A 26,213-nucleotide genomic window follows, 5' to 3' on the forward strand; every position below is an offset into this window, starting at 1 on the left:
GCTCAGGCTGCAAGGGATAATTATTTTTTTTCTTTTTAATTCAGTTTATAAAAATATAATGAAAAATGTAGAGAAACAGAAGATGAGAATGTGGAAAAATAAGGATGCTATATATCTCTTTCTAAAAACATCTTAGAATCAAACTCTCTGAACCTAGAAAAAGTGTGCTTTTAATCTACAAAAATATTTTATTACAGAAACAAAATCCAAGATGAGGATAAGCAAATAATTGGCTACATTTCTCCTATCTTAGATGTGCTATCAGTTAATTTGGTCATTATCTCTCCAGATCACAAAATTTTACTTTTTAGTTGGTGTACTCTTGCATACCATAATTATTCTACTCCACTGCCCACAAGCAGCATTATTTGCAAGAACTTGGCCATTAAGTAATGATCTAGAAATCAATACACAATATTGAAATAAAGTTATTGATAAAAGCAATGAAATTATATTTTCAAATATAATGTTAAGTACATACGTTGAAACCAAAGTTTTGGTAGTCTTTGCTGAATTTTACACTGCAAAATTAAGATGTTTGTTCAGGCAAAGCATGTATAGTTTACCACAAAAAGCATTTTAATTTCTCTTTCAATTAGTTTATTCTTTCTTATCACTGCTTCTGCTGTCTTTTCTTGACAAAATTTAAAACAATCCAAGCTCCATAACACATACAGATCAAGAAAATCATAAGAACATAATATATTTTTGAAGGCATAAAACTCTTGCATTCCTTACCTTATACCACAGAATTTCGGGCTCCCTAAATGGAAATAAAAAATCCTCAATTTCAGGACATGAGATTTCCTTGCTTTTGCTAAGTTCAGCTTTTTCAAAATATTTCATCTTTGAATTGTAGCAGAGTCCAGTGTCATTTTCACCCACCGTCAGCGAAATGGATACTTTCATACAGTATGTTGAGTTTCTGTAATGCAATAAAAATAGAAAGAAAAGTCTAAAAGGAAAAAAAACAGTAAATGCTGATATACATGACTTTTTTTTTTAAAATTTGATGCAAAATTTAGAAAATGAGGCATTATTGACCTTAGACATTATATATTAAACATGTATTTTGTGTCTATTTTATAGCTGCTCACCACAGTTTTACTTCTCACTCACCACTGATTACAGTTGGTTGGCCTTACTCTGTAACTAAGGGTTTATCTCTCCCTTTCATTAAAATCCTTCTAACATTAGTGCCATTACTGTGTATTTGAGAACAATTTTCCCAAAAATAGGTAAACGACAGAAGGTCCATGTATTCACCAGTGACACCAGACAAGCAAGCTGCTCACAGACACCACTGTGAGCTCTTGGGGTGGAGATCAGTTTGTAGGACCACAGGAAAATGGCAACTTGGAACCTGAGCAGCTCACCAAGAGCCACACATTCATCAGCTCTGAGCATGCCTTAAGGTGGAGTTTGCAATGTTTTGCAGCCTTTAATTAAAAAGAATCTTGTGATTAATTATAGGATGAAGGATGTTTCAATCTAAGGCACTGCCAGCTTTTGACCTTGGCCTTCAGTGCCCATACTCTGGGGACAAAATGTTCTGCATTACCTACAGACTTCTCGAGCTTGTGCTCTTTCCTGAAACTTGTTACTACATCTGCTTCTGGATGCTCATAAATGAGGCAGCCAGAGACCAGGGAACTTTGTCTGCCTTCTCTCATTTCACTATGTGGTTCAATCAGGTTAAAAGACAAAATGGCTTGAAATTATTTTTTTCTTTCATTTGAGTTTCCAGGTGGGGAGCAAATGAGTGTATAAAGTTGAGCACTCCCCAGGAGCACACTGTGATGCTGAAAGATTTCTCTCCTACTGTTTTGTAAATGCATTTTACCCCTGACCTGCTAACAGAGGATCCTGCAGAGAGCACTGAGGAAGCATTCATCTCCTTATCTCCATTCTCAGCCTCTATGAGCTGATTGCTTATTTATAATGGACTTGTGTGTATCAGACATGGCAGAATCTCAAAGATCAATTTCTTAATATCTGTTTCATTTTTCTGTTCACTGTGAGGGGAAAGAAATGCTTAAGGATAAAGAATAAAAAAACTTAATTCAAAGAACTCTAGAACCCAATTTTCTATAGAAAACATAACCCTGTAAGTAACTAAAATTAGAGAATAGTCTTAGAAACATAAATTCTGTACAGAATGACCCTTAGATATCGATCTAATTCATGAACTTGTAAGGAAAACAAACACAAAATTATTTCCTCATAATGAAGTAGTAAGTCCAACTTCTTATTTTGTTCAAGAATCTGGCTGCATAAAGCAAATAAAGTTGTTTAAGCTTTATGCAAATAAAGAATGGATCCATTGAATATGGAAGACTCTTGCTGCTTTTAAGCTGGTAAAGAGCCAATACCCATTCTTACCCATACATTCAATTGAAAATCACTCTCTCTTTAAAGAATACTTTTTCATTAGTGTATCTTATGTTCATTCTCCATTAAGGTCTTACTTGGAATATTTTATTTATGTGTTTGTTTGTTTATCATGTGTCTTGAAAATATCATAAAATGTCACTTGATTCTGTTTTTCCAAATTGGTAAAATGCTTTTTCTTTGTTCTTGAGAGACTTATCCCTTAGAAACAGGTTCTGAACAAACCATCAAATTCTGAGGTTCAAGAGTGAACTAACTAGATGAGAGTATCCTGTTATTGGATGACGGGGAGTAGTATATAGGCAGCTATTTGGCTATGCAATTTTCACATTTAAATACTCTCTTTAATTCCTTCCTGTGTGTTTGAGCATCAAGTTTTTTCATGTTTTTGAGTCCTTATTGAAATACTTCCAGAAGGACATGGCAGAAAAAAAAAAAAAAAAGAGAACATTTCACTTTCTTCCCATTCTCTGAAGAAGAAGCAAGGTAAGTAAATTTTTGCATCGGCATCCTTCAATATTCTGAGTGAACTGTGCAAAAATTATGATTTAATGTTTTGATGTACTAAAGAACTCTGTTCTGCAACAGTGACAATGCCAATTGCCAGAGATAGAATCCCGTCTGAGGCACATCCAAGTTTCCATCGCAACAGCAGATCCTTTAGCAGATGTAGCTAAGGCTTCCTGCTCCATAAGAGAAGCATTTTGGAAATATTTCAGAATGTTTAAATTCATTGTTTGAAGTGGATCTTCCTAAACTGTCAGATACAAGGTGTTGAAAAATTTGGGGTGGATTTTTGTCAGCTGAGTTCCTTTACAAAAATTTCTTTCAAAAGTCCAAAGTATCATCAAAAAACCCTACAGTTCCAGATGCCCACTGGTGCCTCAGACTTTCTTATTTCAATGCTAGATACTAACTGCACTGTCAATCTGACTCATCTCATACTCTGTGTCAGAAACCAAGGCTGTTAGGATGAAATAAAACTCAAAAAGGCTGGCACAGAAAGCAGAGCAACACAAAGAGTATGAGAAAACCAAGATAATGGGCTCACAGTACAGAAAGAGTGAAAGAAAATTAAATAGTCCCTGGGTAGGAATGAAGAAGAAGGAGGGGCTGAGTTTGCTGATTACAGCTAGAGCATGAAGGATACAGTAGATATCAAACCTCTCAGGTAGCAGAAAAAGTATGAGGCAGCAGAGCCCTCTGGAGCATGAACAGACTAGGGAGGGTAAAAAGAAAATTTTCCATATTTTTCTTACTAGAAGGATGCCATAAGAAACAAATAAAACAAACAAAAATCCCTATGATAGGAGTTTAAGGAATTTTAGTAACTGGTATTAGCTAAACTGTGCTTTAATTCAGTTTTCACATGATACTTTTGTGGGGTTTCTGTTGTTTGTTAGCTCTGTTTTCTCCTGGACATGGTGATTAGAAGACGTGAAAAATTATTGAATTATTTATTCCCTAAACTGACCAGTCACAAATGGTTGCAAGTATAAAATTACCTAGAACCTTTTTGTACATATAAGTGAAGCTTTTCATTTTCTTCAGTATATTTTCTACTGCTAAAATAATGAGACCTAAAAGAACAAAATACAGAAAAAAGGAAGCAAAAAACTGTTTGATGATTTTTATTTAAGACAACATATCAATTTAAATCAAATTTATCTTAAAATGAAGTTAAATTAATAGGTAACTTGTTAGAGAGAAAAGGAGAAGGAAGAAGAGGAGACACAAGGGGTAAAACAGACAAGAGAACACGCACAGAAGAATAGCTTCTCTAAATTTTAGCTTTTGCAATATTCACATCTACATTTAAAGTAATTGCTTAGAGAATTAAGCACTTAAAGCACGGTTTCTTTATAAATACATCTCTAAAATGGGCCAGATGGGTTTATGCTTGCAAAACTCTGCTGTTTCCCTCAAAAAAAAAAAAACCTCTGGTAATTGTCAATCTCCTCTTTAGTCTCACCAGAGATAGCACAGTGGTGGATTTATACAGCTCAATACCATCCAGGCAGCATCCCTCATCACCCCTATTCATGACAGAGGGGAAAGTGGGACTCTTCCCGTTACTTGTCCACTCCAGTGCTTTGCCATTATACTATTTACCGGGGTAAACAAACTGGAAAGCAAACAGGAAGCCAAAAAAATCTCTCTTATGTTTCTCCTCATCATAGAAACTGAGTCGGAAAAGTAACTTTATTTCCAGCTCCTTCTGAACTGGGCATTTAAAAAGAAAGGATGAGAAAACTCTTTTCTTTGCAGTTTTATTTAAATTTTAATAAGCGAACTTAGCCACTGATGTCCATATCCACTTTCTATAAATGGTCCAACACATTTCTGGGGAAAAGTTTTGTTGACTTCATTAATTAGTTTTTCATGATTTTGGAGACACAATTTTGTCCTTTTTCAGTCCAAGTAACTTCTGTTAGAGTTATTTGGATGCCTAAAAGCTGGAGAGAAAAGCATTCATTCAAGACAGAAACAAAACCACGTTATTGATAATCTCCTCGTGCTCTTGGCCCGTAGCTCCAAAGGCTCTTTGTGAGCTTTAAAACTTTCACACAAAAATTTTTTAAAGCTTTTACATAGCAGCAGGGTTGTTTGAGGACACGCCTGAGGCTTTGGGCACACAGTGAGGGAGGAAGCCAAGGTACCAGGGGATGGCCAGGATTGCTCTGGGGCACTGAGGTCTCTTGGTGACAGGATCTGCCCCCAGCAGTTTGTGGCTTCTGGACCATTTGTCCAGGACAGCAGCTCACAAACTTTATGTGCAGGATGCCCTTTTATTTGATTTGAGGTTTGTTTGTTTGTTATTTGGGGTTTTTTTCCCCCAAACTCTGGAATGGCTGACTCCCACATTCTCTGGCTCTGATATCTGAAATCACAGATTGCCTTTTCCACAAAGCCTCCAGAGCCAACAGAGCTGCAAGTGCTGGGGCAGTGCTTCAGGCATGGGGAAAAGAGAAGAAAAGTGGAGGGAGATGGACAGAAGCCGACTGGAATTTTCCTCTGTGCCTTAGAAATTATCTCCTGCTTCCATACCCTTGGGGGCCAACCCAGTTTGGAAACTGCTTTTGACCTCAATTGAATTACATAAGCCCTGATTTCTTCCCTCAAGGGTCACCTAATTATGTGCATGATACTATGAAATAACCCACCGCACACAAGCCTCCAGGATTATTTGAATATCAATACTCTGCAAGGCACTTGTTTTAATAGGTTTGAATTAGACACACTAGAAAATATTGTTTAGTTTTAATGCCTGCTTCCATCCTTGGAAGCCAAACCTTCACATTTTATCTTTTTCTGACACACGTGGTATGCACTGCCATCCTGAGTTTCCCCCTCACTCCAAACCTGTCAAAAGAGAATGTCAAAATGCAAAGTCTAACTGCATTAGAATAATGCTTTCCTTGTGTTAGAGGGAGTACTGACTGATGTGAAAAGCCTTTTATTGATGTTCTGAACAATAAAAATTAAATAAAAATGAGCCTTTACAAAGGGAATTTAATTTTCTCTTCCTTATAATACCTTAAAACTGGGGGTTTTTTGGTAAACTAGGAAAAGTATGTAAATTTTTACGTTATTGACTTTTTTGTATGATCTCTCTTTTAAAGTCAAGGCGAAACTTATTTCTTTATGAAAACTAGAATCAATCTCCTATTGATTTCCACATTTTAATAAAACATCACTTTCTTAGTACAAACTACTTGAACTAAATTATGACAATAACTTCAATTATGAATTTTTACAGGCAATTACATGGAAGGAAAAATTACATAAAATTAACTAATTTCCCCATGAAACATTTTCTCTAGCATTAAAGCTTCCTTTCAGATAAATTAGAAGAAAAAAAATCTGTAATCTCACAGGACAGGAATACAAAAATATTCCTATAATGCAACTCTGTCTGTACTCCTACAGTATATGAATGTAAATCTAGATACATTTTATTTGAAGGTAAAGCTTTCTCACAGAGAAAATGTGTCTATGTGTCTTTCCATACATGCCTGTAAACCAGACATATGGGTATATTAGGGATTCCAGTAATTGTAAAAGTAATGATAGTGGTATGTGATTCAAGAAAGTTACTATATAAAAATTTTAAAAGTGTATTAATAGTATACCTATATGTTATCTAGTATGAGAAAAGTTCCATTTTAAAGACAACTTTCTATTAAAATATCCGGTATCAGAACTTCAGAGAATAGCACTTATATATGGATTGCAGGTAAAAATGTTAAAGGTGGGCAAACAGGATAGTAATAAATCAAAAAAGCATTGTACTGCACAGGGCATATAGGGTGAGTAAAATATGGATTGCCACTAGTCTGAATTTAATAGTACACTTGATATTTTAATGCTAGTTACAAATTTAGTGCTAAATTAGCTACTCATTTCAGCAAAGCTTCAAAGGATCGTTAGTGAAAAAATTTTGGGCCAGTGAGTCATAAAGGGCTAAAATGGAGACGAGTCAGAATGATACTAAATGTTTTCACTGCAGCAGATCAATGTATATTCCCAGAGGAGACAGAAGTATGAAGAGCTGTGCAAAAGTGTACCCTTACAGATGAAAATCCCTTTAGCTTTCAACAAACTGCAGTAGGGAGATAATACCATAGCATGAAATGCCTCTAGGTATACTATCTCCTCATAATTCAGGAGATGATGGCACTTGCTTTTTCTTGGGAACCAATGATCCTGAAGAAGAGTAATTTTTATACCCTTACTTAGCACCATATGCCAGAATAGCAGAAATGCTTCTTTCGAAAATTACAAGTTAATAGAGTTTTATTACTCCTCCCATTTCTTTCATTTATAGAATCGCAGAATCATAAAATGTTTGAGATTGGATAGGAACTCTGGATGTCATCTGGTCAAACCCCCATGATCAAATAGAGCCACTTAGAGCTGCTAGCCCAGGAGTGTGTTCAGACCACTTTTGAATATCACCAAGATGGAAACTCCACAACATTCCTGGGCAGCCTGTGCCAGGGTTCAGCTGCCCTCATGGTGAAAAGTGTTTCCTGATGTTCAAATGGCATATTCTGTGTTTCAGTTTGTGCCCATTGCCTCCGGTGCTGTCACCAGGCAGACTGAACAGAGCCTGGCTCCATCCTGTTGGCACCCTCCCTTCAGATGTGTATATCCAACAGTGAGATGCTGCTGCACCTTCTCCAGGCTAGAGTCCCAGCTCTCTCAGCCTGTGCTCCTAGCAGAGATGCTCCAGTTCCTTTATCATCTTCATGCCTCTTCATTGGACTCTCTCCATGTCTCTTTTGCACCAACAAGTCCAGAACTGCACACTGCACCACAGTGGTCTCCCCACTGCTGAAAAAAGAGAAGGGCCACCTCCTGTGGTGTGCTGGAAATCCTTTGTCTGATGCAGCACAGCCCATCATTGGCCTTTTTTGTTGCAGGGGCACATTGCTGGTTCATGTTCAACTTGGTTTGCACCAGAACCCCCAAGTCCTCTTCTTCAAGGTTGCATATATGGTTCATGGAGCATCTGTTTTCTTGGGTGGTTTTTCACTCACAGGGGATGGAGGGGAACCATTTTAAAAAAATATTTTTTCCAAGTGTTATATAAAAAGAACAGAAAAAAAAAAAAAAGGTTGGTATGAGAATGACTAGAAAAAATGCACACTATGTGAAAGTAGAGGTCCTTAAAATTATGTCTACTGGATGGTTCACCAGAGCCTGCTTGAGCAGCTGTGCTTCTGTGTTCAGGAACAACTGAGTGTTCCCACATCCTGATGACTCAGAAGGTCAGCAAATACTGGAATGTCTTTATCACCAAATCATCCCTCTTGCAAATGCAATTTGCCTTCTTTTATAGTACTATAACTGAAAGCATTATTGAAAACACGGTGCTGCTGAATGGCTTCTCCTTTGTTCCCTCTCTGCTTGATGAACTCACACAGTTCTCAGCTAAAAACAGATCCTGTCATTCAGTCTCAAATGGTAAGTTAGTCTTCTGTTCAGCTGTCAAGCAGACACATACAGAGTGTCCCATGAAGGTATCTGTCTTGTTTCTGAATGATTAGATATTTATCTGTTGCTCACTCTGCATGAGAGTGTTCTTTTCTGAATAGAAAAGTTACTCATTGAAGGTAGATATGGAGAGAGATATCCAACAAATACAACATTTGTTATAGATATTAGAAGAATGGCATTTGCACGTGAATAAGATTACCTTGAAAATCTTTCCATAACTCATCCCCATATCTACCCAGTAAAAATGGGAATAGATAAAAAGTCATCAAATTTATTAGGTTCAAGGCTGTTTGATGTTCAAGGCATACGGATGACACTTTTCTAGACTCCTGAAAATTCTCTAGTGGGATTTAATGACAATTCTGAAGTTAAAAAAAAAAAATAATCCTAGACTTATGACTCCTACATTTGTTATAAAAAAAATCCAGACTACCAAAAAAAAAGCCAAAAAACACCCAAACAAAAAACAAACAAAAACCCCACAAACAAAAAAACCCCAATCCAAACCAAACAAAAAAATAACAAAACTAAAAAACAAAAAAAGCCCAAAAAAGAGAAAGCTCAAACAAAAAACCCCAACTCAAACAGTTTTAGTTATACTTGTTTTACACCTACTTTTCTAACAAGAAACAACAATTTAGAAATCAGTCAGACTTCCTTACCAGTCATAGGATTAAAAAGAAGACATTAGTATGACATTTCACAAAGCATTGATGTGTACAGATGCAGCTCAAAAGAATGTAGCAATTTTTTTCAGAAGTCATTCTTTGGAAAAACATAACCTGGTACTAAAGCAGAAATTCAGAAATGTACAAGAATTTTTATGAAATTTATATGACTGAAGACCTCAGAGCAAGTCCTAAATTTACAAAGGCAGCAGGATTTGAAGGAAGAAATCAATAAACTAAGGGATAAAATGCAATTTGGATTTGTCCTTCATTTGATGACCATAAAGGACACAGGAAACTCTTCTATTAACCATTTTTGAGTGTTCACATGAACAGCTTTACCTCAAAATAGTTTCCAAAATTTCCTCAGTGTGATCTGTAATGACATAATAAATATTTTTATTTCACTCTAATTTTTAGCTCTAAAATGTGATCCTGATACACTTCAGGCTGTAGCTGAAGATAGTCATGGAACCTCAGACAATATAAAGCAGTATTTACATTATGTTTATATCAACAGCATCTCTGAAGACAAACATGGGCAAGGAAGGACTTCCACCCACCCCAGCTACCTACTCTGCCCAGCATTCAGTGTTAATTCTCAGTTCAGCCTCCAGAACTTCACTCTAGTTTGCATGTCTGCCCTTAAATGTACTAAACCCCATCTTTATGTCCATACAGTCAAAGGAAATTGTGGAAAAAAAATCATCTTTACATAGAAGAAAAAAGAGCTCAGTGAGCTATTTTGGGTAAACAATATTCAAGGATCTCTTGCAAAAAATTTTCTTGAAGAGGCTGGACCAGCTAAAGGGGCACATTTTTTGTTGTAAGGCTTTCAAAGCATGAGTTGTGACTCCATGCTAAAGAATTATTAATTCCTTTCTTCCACAGAATCCCCAAATAAATTAATTCTTGTTTTCTTCATCATTTTAGCATAATTGGAAAAATCAACAGCTGTGCACCTTCATTCCTCCCAATGTCACGTTTCCATCTCCAGCGACCAAACCAAGTACAACACAACACATCTGAGAATTCAGCAGAGACTCGAGTTTCAAGTATATGCAATTATACTATTATTTGTCCCAAATTATTATCTACCATCAGGGTAAACAACTCTGATGTGACAAATGAAAAGGTTTCAGAGGCATCAGCTGCGCAAACAAACAGTGTGAGGATAAGGCACAGGCAGGTGCCAGACACCATAGCTATATATTTTCATTTCTTGATTTAGCTTTCAAGCTTCCTGCTACATGTCATCCTCAGAAGCATGAATCACCCAAAATATCCAGACATGAAAATCCAAAGTCATGTGAACAGCAGCAATATGAATGTATGAAAGCATTTCTACGCAGAAGCCTTGAATAATTTAACCTAAATCAAGTGTGCTCATGTAAGTAATTTGCATTTGACGAAAATGAGGTTTGCTTTACACATTTTAATTCATACCTCAAACATAAAAGGTAAACTGAACAAGTTTAAATATATTTCATATAATTGAATGTCACTTCTCTGTCACTTGGACTATGATGCAACATTTATGTGCCAGAGTCTTTACACAGCACCTCTCAGCATAGATGCAGGAGGGGCAGTAGCAGACACCTCTCTCTCACAAATATTGTTTCTTGGTGGTGGTCTCACAGAAAAATCCCCTTCATTTGTCAGAAATGCAGAATCTCCACTTTGGCTTGTCTAGCTGCTTCCTCCTATAGCAGGACACAGCTTCCAGCTGGGCTGGTGCTGCCAGCTTAATCTGCTGCTCTTTGTGACCCAGCTTCACCCACAAATTCCCCACTATCTAAATACAGAAATAGCCATATAACAAAGTTATACATTCCATTTATAAATACACTATGACTCAAAACCCTGACATCAATTTTTAAAAAAGGTAGAGAATGAATGAATATGTAAACTTCTTATGACTTGAAAACTTAAGCTATACTGTCATTTATGTACCATATTTTCTGGTTTATATTTTTGTTTCTGCAATTTATTTAAGTCGCATTTTTTTCCTTCATATTGGAAAAGAACAAAGAGAACCTGTGAATTCCTATATTGATTAAACACTTTGTCACATTCTTCATGGATGAATTAATATCCATTTGCAAGTTTTTTAATATTCAGAGCAATTTGAATTAAATAGCTATTTTCTTGACATTTGTTCAGAAACATGACTTGTGCTTACATTCTTGACGTCTTTGTTGGAGTCATCTAACAAATTTACACTGAACAGCCTTTTATCTCCTTTTTCTACTATCCCCTTGCCTTTTATACTCTACTCCATTTCTTTCCCACACATCAGTCTGCTTATACCTCTAATCCTACCCCTAAAAAAGATTCATGCATCCTCAGAATCCCATCAAAAGAACATTCAGCAATATTTTTTACATAAACAAAACATGCTTTTCCTCCCTGAATACCATAGGAAGTCCCACATGCTCTCCAGTCTGAAGGCCTTTCCAGGAGGAACCATCTCCAAGTGGCTGGGTGGTTTTCTGCTTACACATCATGGGGATTTCTTACCCATGTCTGCTTCTAGAACCCCTCATTGAGCCTTTTTTTCCACAATCAACTTTAGGCACTAGAGTGTGACTAACTTGGCACTACATATGTGATAGCAGACAAGGTATCAGTATATTTATTTGAAAACTGAAGACCTTCAGCCAGTTCTCAAAGATGATACTGGGTGACATTCTTGACAAGCTACTGATTTCTTCCTGGTATCTCTTGTTTTCCTTGCTGGGTCTTTCCCTGCCTTTCTTCATAAATTATGTCTTCTGCTCACTTGCTCACTTTCCTAGGCAAAGATCTCATGAGGTTTCTCTCTAAGACTATTTTTTCATAAATCTTTCACTGTCCTTCTTCAGTATTTAGGCTAAAGATTTCCAAATCACAGCATCTTGTGGTAAAAGTAGTCACAGTTTGTGAGTGTAATCATAACTACTTTTGAATGCTTCATTTTCTGGTAAACCTGAGTTCTAATGATTTTCTGAAACTTTCTATAATCTGAAGCAAATGCACACAAAATGTCTAATCAGTTTCTCCATCTTCCTAAAAAATTTGAAATACAACTTCTGTTTCCTTAAATTTCACTTTTACAGCAGTGTTTCTTCTACCAGGTTTTTCTCTGAAGTTATAATTTTCTTTTTACCTACCATTTTTACCCCCATTCTATTATATTACAACCATGATTTTGTTTACACTATGTAAACATTATATTTACATCAGTGTGTAAATAATTATAAATATATAGATAATGTACCAATATAACTTCCTTAAGTCCTAGATATTCTCAAAACTTTTAAATTTTTGTCGTCAAGAAAACACCAGAAATATTTGTCTTCTATGCTAACCCATTTTGGTGCTACTAAAAACCAAACAAATATAAAACACTATCCAAAATTCCAGATAAAACTTCAGGATAGCAGAATTATAAATGTCACCAAAAAAACTGTACTGTGAGGAGAGACTGAAAGCACACAAAAATCAGAAAAATCTGTTTCTTTCTGAGCCACTTAGGAGTTGTTTGTTTTTTAACAGAGCTTGTTATGGGAAATCTTCCATTGTAATTATGGATCAGCAAATGTTACTCCATAACACTGATGTTTTCTGTATCATTTTTTCCCTTTCCTCTTTTATTTTGAGGATAAGAATAACTCATAAATATTTCAATTTCCAGTTTCTGAAAGATGAAGAGCAACAGTGAAATTGCTGAGATCTTAAACAACACAAATTGTAGTAGACAAACGAAAATATCCAAGGAAAGTGGTTTTTTGAACTCTGTAAGACACTGATGCAACACAAATGTTTCGAGGAACATGACTTTGAAGCCCTCATATTATATTCTGCTTCCTTCATCTGCTGGTTGAAATGCATGAGAGACTCTTGGTACTATTGAGAACAATAGCAGAAGCCCTACAGTCTTTAATCTACAGAGGCAGATTGTTCCATTTGACATTACAATTTCCTACTCATTGGTGTTGGTGACAAGAATATCGTTATTGTTATTGTAAAATGTGTTGACACAGAATATTTGGCTCTTAAGAATTTATTTGCACCTTCTTTAAGGATTCACGTTAAGTTACCAACTTTTTCTGTTATTTTATTAAATCATTTTCTAAGTAGCTAATTTTTGAACCTGTCATAAATTACCAATGACTGCAGAAGAGCTGTTAATCAAATGAATGCATATATGTATATTGAAATTAAAGCTATGTTATCAAAAGTGGAACAATAAATATAAATGTTCTAGATTTTATGTATGTTTGAATCAGGAAATGACTAAGCTCATTTCTCTTAACAGTCAAAATAACTGAAACCATGGGAGTTTTATGTAAAAGGCTAGAACTCAAAAATATGTTCAAATATATTGCAGCATAAAAGTAAGCATCAATTTTAATGTGTGATAGCTCTGATAAACATCATGGTTACCCCAGGAGCCCTTTAGCATGACAACAACCCAGCTATTAGTCTGAAAATAAAACAGTTATAAAACCAAAGTTGTTTTCCCACAATAAAAGACACTCCTAAGAAAACAGTATGAGAAGAGCTTTCCTGGATTCATATGTGTTTTTTTAGTTTTCCAGCTATTTCACAATGCATGTTAATGATATTACTCTTTCACAGTAAATATGGTAACTGAAAAAAAACATGAACCAAAACCATGGTGCACCTAAAAGTATTATTAGCACATGAATCTTATCTGTAACAGCAAGATTAAGGTTCAGTAGAAATAAAATATTTGTTCGTTACTCCTGCAGCTGTTCATTTCAGACTACAGAGCTAAACCAAACTACTAAGATGACTTAATTCCACAAATTGTGGAGTTTGTTTGTGTTCTTCCTTCAGAGCATCAGCATACACACTTATCCAAACAAGATGTGTGTTTGAAGGAAAAGCCATACCCCTTGATCAAACTTTGTTTAGAAATAATGGAGGCTATGTCACTGTTTATAACATAGTCCCAGGAAGCTATTGAATTTTGAGGGAATTTTTAGATTTATTGTCCCTCCTTTTTAGATTTATTGAAAGCTACCATTTCCAGAGAAGCAAGACTGGACACAAAAATGTAAGTCTGCTTTGGGAAGATTTTACTTATTTGAGCAGACTTTCTCATTTTTTGTGCAAGCTAATACAGCTTCATATCAGGAGTTATGAATCTCCCTGCAGAGAACAGAATTGATTTTTTTTCATTTGGCGTGGAAAAGCTGTGCAATGGAGTTCTGTTCCTCTATCAGCTCAGTGACAGCTCATCATTACTTTGTGACTGAAGGCTGTGCTGAACACTTGGAAGAACTGGGCCTATTCTGTTGACAAAGCAGAATTTTGCCACAACCTACTGAAATGCCCAACCAGAGGAGGGACAGACTGCCTGTTCCAGCACACAGATTCCTCCAAAACACTTCCCTGCTGTAGTTCCCTGCACAGCTAGACCCAAGTCTCAAATAAAAATATCTGTGGTGCTTTCAGCCAGAAAGAGGGTTTGTAGTATTCTAAAGCAGAGGGAAGTCCCTACAGAGGCATGCAGCATATTCACATATATGTGTAGATACCTAATGTTTTAAAATTAGGAGAATTTTACAATTTTTTTTATAAAAGCATCATCTTCATTCCATCATTAAAACAAAAAGTAGCAAGTCCCTGACTTAAAGATTACTATGTACCTTTACCTTTTCTTAGCATGTGTACTTACGTTATTAGGGAGATGATTATATTTTACTTTTCACTGTGAACTTAACTCATTTACATACCCAGTATAGATTAGTATTTCCTACTGCTTAACATTTCAGACTATGAAATGTGACTTCAATACTTTCAAACATTATGACCAGTTACTAAATCTTGTTGGATGGGTTGGAATTCAGAGATGTTGCCATGAGGCATGCCATGGAGAGGCTCAGGAGGGTACATGCAGCAGGGTATAATCTGACACAGCAAAGGGAAAGGGAAAAAAAAAAAAAGAAAAGAAAGAAAAAGGGAAAGGGGGAAGGAAAAAAGATTCTTCAGGACAGAGAAAAAGTCACATTATATTTCACAATGTCCCCAAGGCTCCTGAGGCCCTCAAGTTAAAACACAAGCATGAAGAGATCCTGTATATTAAGTGTACCTCAAAAGAGAAAGGAGTTTTTATATAAACCCTTGTATCCTCTCTCCTCAACAAAAAATCCCTGAATAAGATAGTTTTCTTTGTGGGGAAAGTGTCAGATCTGACTGCAGCACCACTAAAATATCATTCTTTTATCACTTGCCCTAATTTCAGTTTTAATAAGCTCTCTTGGCTCTCTTATCTTTTAATGTTCACTCCACAGCAATTAAATAGAAATGCAAATGTCATACCCATTTTTATAACAGTGCCTCTTATAAAACTGCAATGAAGACAGCAAATTATATATTTGCTAAATGATCTATCTTCTTTTTGTCAACAAAATCTAGCTAATATGAAGATAATGCACCTATATGTAGCATATGTGTGTTTGCATGTTTTATAAACATGGGAAGATTATTGGTTACAATTCTAGCACAACTTCCGATGAAACATTAGACTTTGAAAGCTCAAATCAGTTAAATCAAGCAGGCAGAGAGTTTATGAATATTCAGTTTGGATTTCAAAACAGCTGCTCTATTTGACCATTATAAAAATTACCACCTTTTTTATTCACTAAATACAAACATCCAGTAAAGCGATATTGCGTTCACACAAATATCTGATCACTATTTTAATTTAGATGTGTTTTCATACAGCCATCTTCCCTCTTTAAAGGGAAACCTCATCATAGAGTAAAAAGCCAAGAAAATTCAGATTTACTTTTCTCTGTCTCTGAAACAAATCCAGCAATCCAGTCAAGACACAGAGAGTACAGCACACAAATAATTCAGCAACTATCCATCTTGAACACCATGCTGTCACAATGACAACATCTGATCACTCCCACCAGTAGAAAAAATCTCACCCCAAAGCACAAGGGGTACACTTTGCCACTAGAATTTTTATGACACAGAATGCCATCCTTCTTCTGCTCAGGTATTTGCCTGTGACCTCAACCAAAGGCAGCCAAGTGTTTCTCACTCTGTAATATATTTACCTCATCATATGTGAAGTGAAAAAGTGTTATTTTGCAGAGGAGGAACTGAAACAGGAAGACTACTTCCCTACTCCTCACAAATGACTAAACATCACAAAAATAATTTAAATACAGGTCTAAATATTTACCCTCCAAAATCAACTCCTTTTCTAAATTAACACATTACAAGATGAAAAAGCTAGAAAGAATATATGAAAGAAATAGCTACATTCCTACTTTATCTGCAGCATCCTTGTGACTGTACCATTTTGCCCTCCACTTGTTCAATATTTGTACAAACTATCCATAGCCATGTGCAACAGCAGGGTGGTAGCATCAGGAAAATAGCAGGAGTGAAATCAAGATGCAGGTAGACTAAATAGCAGGGACTGTGTCAAACAGCAGATTGATTAGAAGAACAGCAGGTAGAAGAACCAGGCAAAATAAAGGGCTGTATTGAGTTTATATGGCAGGGTGGTAGCAGCAGAGGCCTGCAGAGGTGGGCTGTATAAGGGTCAGGCTGACCCAGGTCAGACAGACTTGTTCCAGAAGCCTCCAACAGCTCTGCCTCAGGACACAGCTGAGCTCAGCAGCCAAGCTGGTCATGTCCCTAGGAAAGCTTATTTAAGAATGCATTTAAGAAAAACCACAGTGCAACTGCTGTGAGACAGGACTGAGAGAAAACTGGGACAAATAGTCTTGCAGACTCTAAGCATGGTGAAAAAGGAAGGGGAAAACCTTCTCTAGGTGCTGGAGCAGAGAAGCCCCTGCAGATGGCCATGGTGACTCAGGCTGTCCCCCTGCACCTCAGGGAGGATCACACTGGAGCATATATCCCATGGAGGACCCCACGCTGGAGCAGGTGGACAATCCATGAAGGAAGCTGCAGCCTGGGGACATCCTGTGCAGAAGCAGGTTGTCTGCCAGGAGCTCCATTTCATGGCAGACCCATGGTAGAACAACCTGTTCCTGAAGGACTGTACCCTGTGGAAAAGACTCATGTGGAGTAAAGCTTGAAGAACCACAGCCTTCAGAAGGACCCACCTTGGGTATCCTCATGAAAGGCTGTATCCCACACTGGAGCAGGGTAAAAGTGTGAGGAAGGAGTGGCAGGGATGAACTGCTATGAACTGACAGTAACCCTCATTTCCCATCCCCTGTGCCACGCTGGGTTGGTGGAAATGAGACAGAGGACTTGAGAAAGAGGAATAAAGTTGAGTCTACAGGAAGCTGTTCTTAGTTTTGCCTTTTTTTCTCACAGTCCTATACTTAATCTTGTCTTTTTCTTGACCCACAAGCTTTTCCAACTTATTTTCCTGTTGAGAGAGGTGAGTGTGAGGGCAGAATGGTGGGCATAGGGCAGCCAGCCAAGTTTAACAACCCACAAGGGCAAACCATTAAATTCCTAATGGCACTGAAAGTAATTTTGAATTCCAAAGCTATGAGAAAAAATTTGGTTTTAATTTTTACTGCTGTTAAATTCTCCCATGATATTTTATTAGTTATACTCTCCTCCTTAGCAATACCCTAATATATTAAAAAATTACTTTGTTTTAGGTAGGCTATTATATATTGTAGGCTTGAAAAATTAGACACAAGTTGCATGATTTTCTGCAGTTACAGAATGAACACAAAGATGACATGGTAGGCAGGAGCATTACTTGTTTAAGCATTGCTGTCGGAGACTAGACAAAAACATCACTTTGATGTAAAATACCAAGTTTTTTTGAATCCTAAAAGGCAGAAAAAGACTATAAAATGTAGCATGATTCAAAAGCTGTCTTTAGAAAGACCAGAATAAAAGTGCATTGCAAAAGAAATGGTTTGAATGAAATGGGGGGGTCATATAGGAAGGACTATAAAAGGACTATACCTACAGCTGGATATACCGAGAGCTCTTTTCTAAATTTGAAGTAATTTATTTTGTCTTTTAATTTTTAAAGGTGTGTGTGCTGCTTTCTCTTTATCTGACTATTATTGACCGGTTATTTTGTCTTCCTTCTTTTTAAAATCTAGACTGCAACAATAGCAAAAGCAACTTGAATATTATCTTAATGTGTCATATAATACAATGAAAAGACAAATAAATGCAGAATCACACGTTTTCAATAGCAATTCTCAAATGATTTCCAAAACACTGGTAGCACTGGCTCAAAGATGATGTATCTTGAGACAGAGGAGTAGCTGCTGGTGCAGAGCCATCCCTCCAGTATGCAACAGTATGCAGCTAGAAAATGAGTTTTTAAATAGAATACTTGGTGGTTTTCAAAATTACTTTCAACTCCCATTTTGGTGTATATATTATATTAATAATAATAATAATAATAACAAGAACAACAAAAAAACAACTTTAAAAAACCCCACAAAAATAATTTTAATTGATGGATCATCCAAAATAAATCACTCCAAAAGAAGACACAGAGCAATCCTCCTTAGCCATACTTTGATGTTGTTATTCAAACACATTGCATCTCTCTGTGAAACTTCTATTTCATTTAATCTTACATTCTAATTAACACACAGGAGTAACTGAAAAGGAGGCCAAGCAGCATTAGTGTTCAGCAGAACTAGCCCAGTTACTGCTCTAGGTCCCAAGGGGTAGCAGTGCTACACTGCATGCAAACAATCTGGCTGCTCCCTAGGGCAGAACCCTGAATGGGACACAGCATTCTGTATTTCTAAAAGGTCGAATCAGGAGTTTGGATGCTTTCATTTTCAAGCCAGCTGAAGCAACTTGGATGCAGCTGCTATTTACTAAGCAGGCTGGCCTCTGTGATCAATTTAATGGGTCACAATTAGACACTCAACAGTAGAGACACATAAATGTTTACAGCATAGCACAGATACTACAAAATCTGAATCTCTCTCTACACATCGGTTTTAAACCCACTCTTACAAATTGCTTTATACTGAAAATTAAGAGAAATCCCACATGCTTTTCCTGTGGTTGAAGTCTTAGGATAGTAATGTATTATTTGTATTCTAGTAGTGTCAAATTCGCCAGTCAAAATGAATGCCTCCCTATTTTAGGTGTTGTGTATAAACACTCAAGAAGAAAGCACATGACTGAAGGCCTTACATAAAAGAAGAATAGACCTTTCATAAAGAGGAGGAAGAGTGTTTAGGACACAAAATTACATGGTTTGTTAAACTCCTTGTTTCAGAAAATTTATCTTTTTTTTTTTTTTTGTCTAAAATTGAAAAAATAAGTAAGATGAGTGTGCTCAGACTGTAACTGGTGACAGGTAAATCACTGCTAAAAAGAAAACTTTGACTTTTAAAGAAGTTTTTGAAACTATTTGTATTTTAAGGAGAAGCAGAATGTAGGCAGAGAGGGCAGAAAGCCTGGCTCTGAGATGAGTGATCTCTAAAGCATCACAGAAAAGTTCCTATCTAAAGACAGTTGCAGTGAACAGGAGCTTTTACACTTAACTGCATAACTTCGAAGCAGGGGTGGTTTTTTTGTTTCTTTCCTGTCTGAGGAGGAAGAAAAGGTGGAGTAAATCCTTTAAGAAATCAGCCAGCTTGTCACCGTGTGCCTTCACAAGGGCTTCATTAGGCTCCAGGTCTTCTCTGCTCACCCCACAAGGGTGAAGATTGGAAACAGGAGTATAAACTCTCCTGACACCTCTGTGAAGCACTGGAAATGCCATCACTTTGGCGAGTCAGAGCTGCTCCAAGAGCAGAGTCCTTGCAGCACACACTGCCCAGAGGGGCAAACAATGCCTCATGGAAAACCAAACCAAACCAAAACCAAGCTCTGCTGCTCCATGCCATTTCCCAGGCTGCACTTCTGATGCTTTCAATATCCCAAAGGAAAAAAAAAATCTTGTTGCAATTGGTATAGGGTCAAGGAATTGTGTTCTTAAGGAAACTATTTCTTTAATGCAAGTAGTCAGGAAAGGCTGCTGCATAATATCTTTATTTTCAACTGCATTTTTGTCTGGGGAGCTGAGGACAGAAAAAGAAAACACTTAAAATAATATTAGATAATAAAATAAATGCATAAAGAGTTGCTGTTGAGCATAAAGACCAACATGGCACTTAGATCTTTTAATCAGATAAATAGGATAAGCTGCAGCATGAAGGGGACACTGTGCTCCAGAAACAATCAGTAAAATATGTGTTTGTCTGGATCTTTAAGTTACAATTAAGTCAGCATCCCATGAGACATAGGTTAAAGATTTAGAGAGATTTACACTTGCAGATAGTATATTTATAAAATGGGAAAGACAATAGAGAGATGTGGCAGAAACATCCCAAAACAGCCCACCTCTGTGGAATGCATTTTTAAATACCTTCCTCTATCACATTAGAGAAAATGCTGTGACTAAACAATTTCTTGTTTTCTGAGAGATGAAACAAAATAGCCTTGAGAGAAGAGAGAAAAAAACCCTCACTTTGAGAATTATTGCCTTTGTCAGCAGCTGTTACTCAAATTTCTTACATATGGTGCCAAGAAAAAATATGCTTCTTCAGACATAGTACAGTGCACCATGTAATTTTGACAGTCAGATAGTTATTTCTTGAATTCTGTTCAGAAAAATGCATTTATTAAAACTGAGCAGAACTTAAAGTTGCTTAAAACAGTCAAAGCTAACAGAGTAAATACCCATATGCCAATATAAAACCCACCCAAAAAATAATAGTTGTGTACACAGAAACAAAATCACTCAGGGCATATAATAATAAACAATCTCCAGTGACTGCAAGCAGACACTCTTCCAAGGAAAACCAAGGACTACCAAGAAAAATCTTTTTCATGAGAAAAAAAATCTGCAATTACTTTGAGGAAAACTAAATATTTCCATTAAGTTTAAAAAAACAAAAAAACCCAAACCCAGACTAATTTGCCAGTTGTCCACTCAAGTACACCTTAATTACCTGTGTGAAGACCTTTCCTATGATTTGCCACAGAAGGTATCCTCTGTAGGGAAGGTGGATAATTTCAGTAACCTGGGATTAGAGGAATATCAGAAACATGGAGCTCACCTATGGAACTGCTCAGATATGAATGCAGATTATGAAACAAACACTGAAAGTTGCACCCAAGCACACAAGGTTCAGGAAGCACAATGGCTTCAGCCAGCTGGTCATCAGTGGTGCTCTCCAGGGCTAAATTTTGGGTCTGGTCCTGATTAACAGCTTTATTGATGATGTGGAGGTGGGAACTGAATGTACATTATTTTGTTGTATTCACTCCTTGGATTTTGAAAACTTAGCCTTTTTCTAGTACTCCTCTTTATGAAGTTTCAGTGTTGATAATATCTTTTCTAATAAATTTTTTATCAAATATTCAAATCTGCTTTACAGTAACTTAGTTTATGTTATTTATGCATCATGATTAGGTTAAGCTGAAAACATACAATGTTTTCATATGATCAGATGTTAGATCTGTACATTTCTATATCAAATTTCCTGCTCTTCAACTTAATAACCAGCAATTTATACATGTAGATAGAATGTTATCTGGTCCTTCTGGCTTTCAAAGTCAGCATGTTTTTATATGACAGTGTGCCATTATTAACTGGTCAGAGAATAGTATGGATAAATGACATAGTTTGGGGACTATTTAAAATCATTAAAGAGATAAGACTCCCATTGTCAGCAGAGCAATATTAAAAACTCACTCTGAAACCTTTCAAAATTCAATTTGATATTTTACATAAAGAAGGAAAGTGAAAATTTATAAGCGTAAAAATGACATTAATGTCCATAGATAATTTATATAGAATATAGTAAATTATTCTACTCAGTAAAACAATGAATAAGCATTTGAGAGGTGGGGAACTTGAATAAGTTTACCCAGGATGAGTTAAAAGTAAGGTTTATTTGGCCTTTCCTGAATATTTCCATGAGTATGTGTTTTTCAGCATTACAACTACAGCAGCAGAACTATGAATACAATTTTGAACCATAAAATCTACATTCCATTCCCCAAAAAGAAACCAAATCAAAAGAATGTATATGAAGTAAAATCCTCATTCTTTTAAAGTCTGTACTGGGGATGTGATACTCTCTTTAGCAGCTTTTTGAGTGTTGCTATTATTAGATGGAGATGTTTCAGAAGGAATGGTACATTTGGAACTCTCAAAGATAGTTGAAACACATTTTTTTCCTCTCTACTAGGGTTCCTCATTGGCTTGTGAATTCCTTCCAAGGGAAATTTGGTATAAGGATAATGGTACATAGTGCTTCACTAGCACAGTCTGAATTTTACATTTTGTTTGGATATCCCTGCCCTCCTCAGACCAGGAATTCAACTGTCTAATCCACAGGGATATATGTGCAGTGTAGCTCTTAAAGATATCTTACATGGAGAAAGGATGTATTATCACTATTACTATTCCTATTGCTATAGATATTTATTATTATTAATATTATTATTATTATAAATGTTGGAAACATGTTGTATCAGACTGACTAGAAAATAAGCAACAAAATCACTAGCATCTGAATAATTTTGGTCCACGATATACTTCTGCCTTTTCTTTTTCTTTGTTTCTTTTTCTTAAATAATAGGCATAACAAAATCTTGAGGCCTTCATGCTGGTCCTTTCCATTGGAACAGAAGAAAGTAACAGTTGGGATCAAATAACCCCCTGGAAGATATCCTGCAAAGTAACAGAATGCCATCAGCTTTAGAAAAGGCTTTGCTGCTGGGCTGCTGTCTACTTTTGCAGAAGTCATCAGTATATATATATCAAATTTACTATATACATCAAATCGTGTTCCTGTGTATTGTGCTCCATGAAAACTGTTTCTTCTGTTATTATTCCTCTCTGAGCACACACTTGTGACTGCAACTGCTATTGATTTTCCCAGTTAGGGACAGGCACCAGGCAGTACAAAGAAGTCCTCTGTTATTACTGGTGGAAATGAGCTGTTTGCTATTCCATCTTTCATGTTACCATCCATGGAAACATCCATCCTGAACCACCCTTGCACACACTGCAGTGCAGGAGAGTCATAGTCTGGGGAATTTTTTAACTCCTTGCAATAATTTCAGCCACACAGGAGCAAAAATAATAGAAGTGAAAGGCTACAAGTGTCTATAGAAAGGTTGGGTTCCCAGCTGAGCTGGTTTTCTTTGCTGTGTGTCCCTTTGGAACTGCTGTATGGTTTTGGCTCTATGTAAGATGCCTTATGTAAGAAACTAACTCAGGCCAAATTAACCTCTCTTTTTTGAACATTTTGTAACCAAATATTCCTATTTAATCAGGTAACTTAAAGCATTAAGTCTGTATTGCCAGACACAGCACGGTGTATTCTTTAACTTCGTGTTGCTCTTTTGTGCAATTTACAACATGTGATCATTGACTCTGTTTTTAGTAAATTTTACTGTGTTTTTACATTGCTAAAGTTATCTTAAAGGTCACCGTACTGAAATTTCCACTAACCCGTTATATTGAAGATGTTAAATCAAAGTGGGGTCTTTTTGCATGAGACCAAATGCCAAATATTTAACTTTTGTTTTAAGTAACTTTTTTTCTTTAGTAATCCCTGTCAGAAATATATTTTTAATTTTTTTAATACCATCTGGGTATGGCTACCTTAGTGATAAGAATGTAGTAGAACAGAATATAACATTGAATAATTTAACTCATACACAGAAAGATGTATGCTGTTTCTTTGATTTTCATAATGAGAAATTTTAATTAAATATTAGAACAGTAAGAGGCATTTGATCTCTCTGCTGCTATATAGGTAAGCAGATCATTGATAATAAACAATGATAAAATTGTTTTTCACACACAGAGGCAATTCCACCCTTTAAAGCTGCTTCCATGCTGAAATAAACATCAGATTCCCTTTGTGATTGCTTTTAGGAAATTTATTGAGTGAGAATAATTGACAGATAAACTCAGAAGATCTTTTTGATTATATGAAATAAAATTTTCTGTAGGTCATCAAACAACTCACAATATCATCCCTTCCTCAGGGTTCCTGGTCGTAACTGAAAGACAACATGCAGATTAGAAATTAGCAAGTATGGTATGAAATGTGTATTGTCTATGCAGCCACCACTGTACTGATTGGCACTTGAGGTGTGCTTTGCATATGGATAAAAAATAATGAGTGTATTCATCGTGATGAGAAATTCACTATAAAAGATAATTAGGGGGTAAAAATCTTGATGCAAAGCCTAAGGAATAGAATACAAATAACAGAAAACAGGATTCCAGGCTTGGATCTCAGCTGTTTGGTAGCTTGACTTCACTGAATACTAACTGTTTCAGCATGAGAAAAAAATAGTATATATGCTTGCTATAAGCCATTGGGTTTGAATAAGGTGTCCTGTGGGACAAGTTCAGATTTGAACTTGTGTTTAGAGTTTACCAAGTAAGCCCAGTATCATTATTTTTTTAGGGGCAGAGAAGAATACTGCAGTGATTAGTGTTAATAGCGAATATTTTTCAAGTGGCTGAACATGAAAGACCCCAGAATAGCACAGGAGCAAAATAGCAACAAAAATCTAAGTTATAATCCTATAAAAGTATTGCATGAGAAAATCCTAAATTACAATCCTATAAAAGCACTGCATGAGAAAGATAAGCCTGAAGATAGATGATAGATAGATAGATAGATCAGAATTTGAATTAATTTTAATGAAAAAATTTCCTTAAGATGTTAAGAGAAATCTTGTCAAAACATTACTACTGCTTGTGCCAGGAGGGACAACACCCAGGCCATGCATGGCTTCCAAAGTGTGGACTCCACCATTACTGACAAAAAAGACTGTCATGAAATATTTCCCACAATTGAGACATTCTTTTTCCAAAACCTCTTAAAACATTTTTTATTTTCATTTTTTTTTTCCTAGGTTTCCCTCACAATCAATAAATTCTTAAGGTTGCATAATGAATTAAAGATGAAATTTCTGCTACCTGATCCGAAATCATAAAAATACGCGCCCCTTGCAAGTAGATATACATGTAAATGGTTGTAAAAAAATTTGAAAACTGCAAAAAGACACTTTATAGATTTGATGTAAATGCCTCCATTGACCACAGAGGCAATGCCATTGCAAAACCATGGAGACATCATTATTTGCATGCCTTTTGCAGCCATTTTCATGTAGTGTTATGACTGAAAAACAATTAAAATTCAGATCTTTAGAGACCCAATGGCAATGCTGTCACAATGCAATTTTAGACAATTCAATTTAGATGCAGCAGCTGCTTTTCAATGAGATCTTGATGTTTACCCAATTTTGCTGCTGGGTTAATTGAGTCATATTGAGGTCAAGTGGCTTGTCTGCAATCACCCAGATGTAGGCTCACTGAGAATTACAGCTCAGGACTATCACATCTATAAACCTCTGTTTCCCCCAGTAGGGCAAAAATACAAACAGTAATAAACTAATCAATGAAACACTCTCAGTAGGAAATTATGTCAGCTGCAACAGCAGCAGATTACTTGGGTTACTTGTTTTCCTGAACAATAACCATTAAGTAAAATGGAAGAAAATACATTAATGTGAAAATGCAAATTATAGAAGAGCAAAATACTTTAGAATTTATCTCATCTTTAAAAACTGACTTATTTTAAAAAATGCCAACAAGTTAAACTTGAATAATAACCCAAGCAGTAAAGTTTAAATAACATCTCTTCCTTTTGCCACAGGACAAAACAATTTCTTCCTGAACTCATTACATCAACTGACTGCTCCTTGGTCTGAAAGCCAAATCCAGAACTGTAGGCAATCTGGAAAAAACACATCCCTAAAGAATAGCTTGAGCTTCTCAAACCCTTTGCTGGATTCAGCTCAGCTAAAGCTACTCTGGGAAAAGCTGTCATGGAAAACAGTCCTAGTTTAATAGTCCTAGAAATAATTTAAAAAATTGTAACTTTTCAGTGGCACGCATAAATAATTAAAATTGGTGTATTTTTACTCTGAATATCATATTCCTCTCACAAAACTGTATTTCAAATGGTTAAGTAATCCTAGTTTGGAACTTATGTATCCATGACTAAGCTGCAAGTTACAGTGGGAATTACTGGAGCATAACTCTGCCTTTAGAATCCTTTGTAAACACTGTCTCAAAGGCAATGTGTGGTACTAAAATATATACCACACAGAACCAGGAAA

General features: G+C 36.1%; 1 protein-coding gene across 1 annotated transcript in view; it reads right to left on the bottom strand.

Annotated features, from left to right (window-relative positions):
* Nucleotides 1–26,213, bottom strand: part of IL1RAPL1 (interleukin 1 receptor accessory protein like 1) — a 660,453-nt gene that overhangs the window by 255,623 nt on the left and 378,617 nt on the right. The window contains exon 4 of the mRNA XM_085050061.1: nucleotides 739–925. Within this exon, the coding sequence (XP_084906187.1) occupies nucleotides 739–925 (187 nt within the window). The remainder of the gene's footprint in view (nucleotides 1–738; nucleotides 926–26,213) is intronic.

Source organism: Lichenostomus cassidix, chromosome 1 (assembly GCF_008360975.1).
Source record: "Lichenostomus cassidix isolate B80296 chromosome 1, HeHo_3.0, whole genome shotgun sequence".
Lineage (NCBI taxonomy): Eukaryota > Metazoa > Chordata > Aves > Passeriformes > Meliphagidae > Lichenostomus > Lichenostomus cassidix.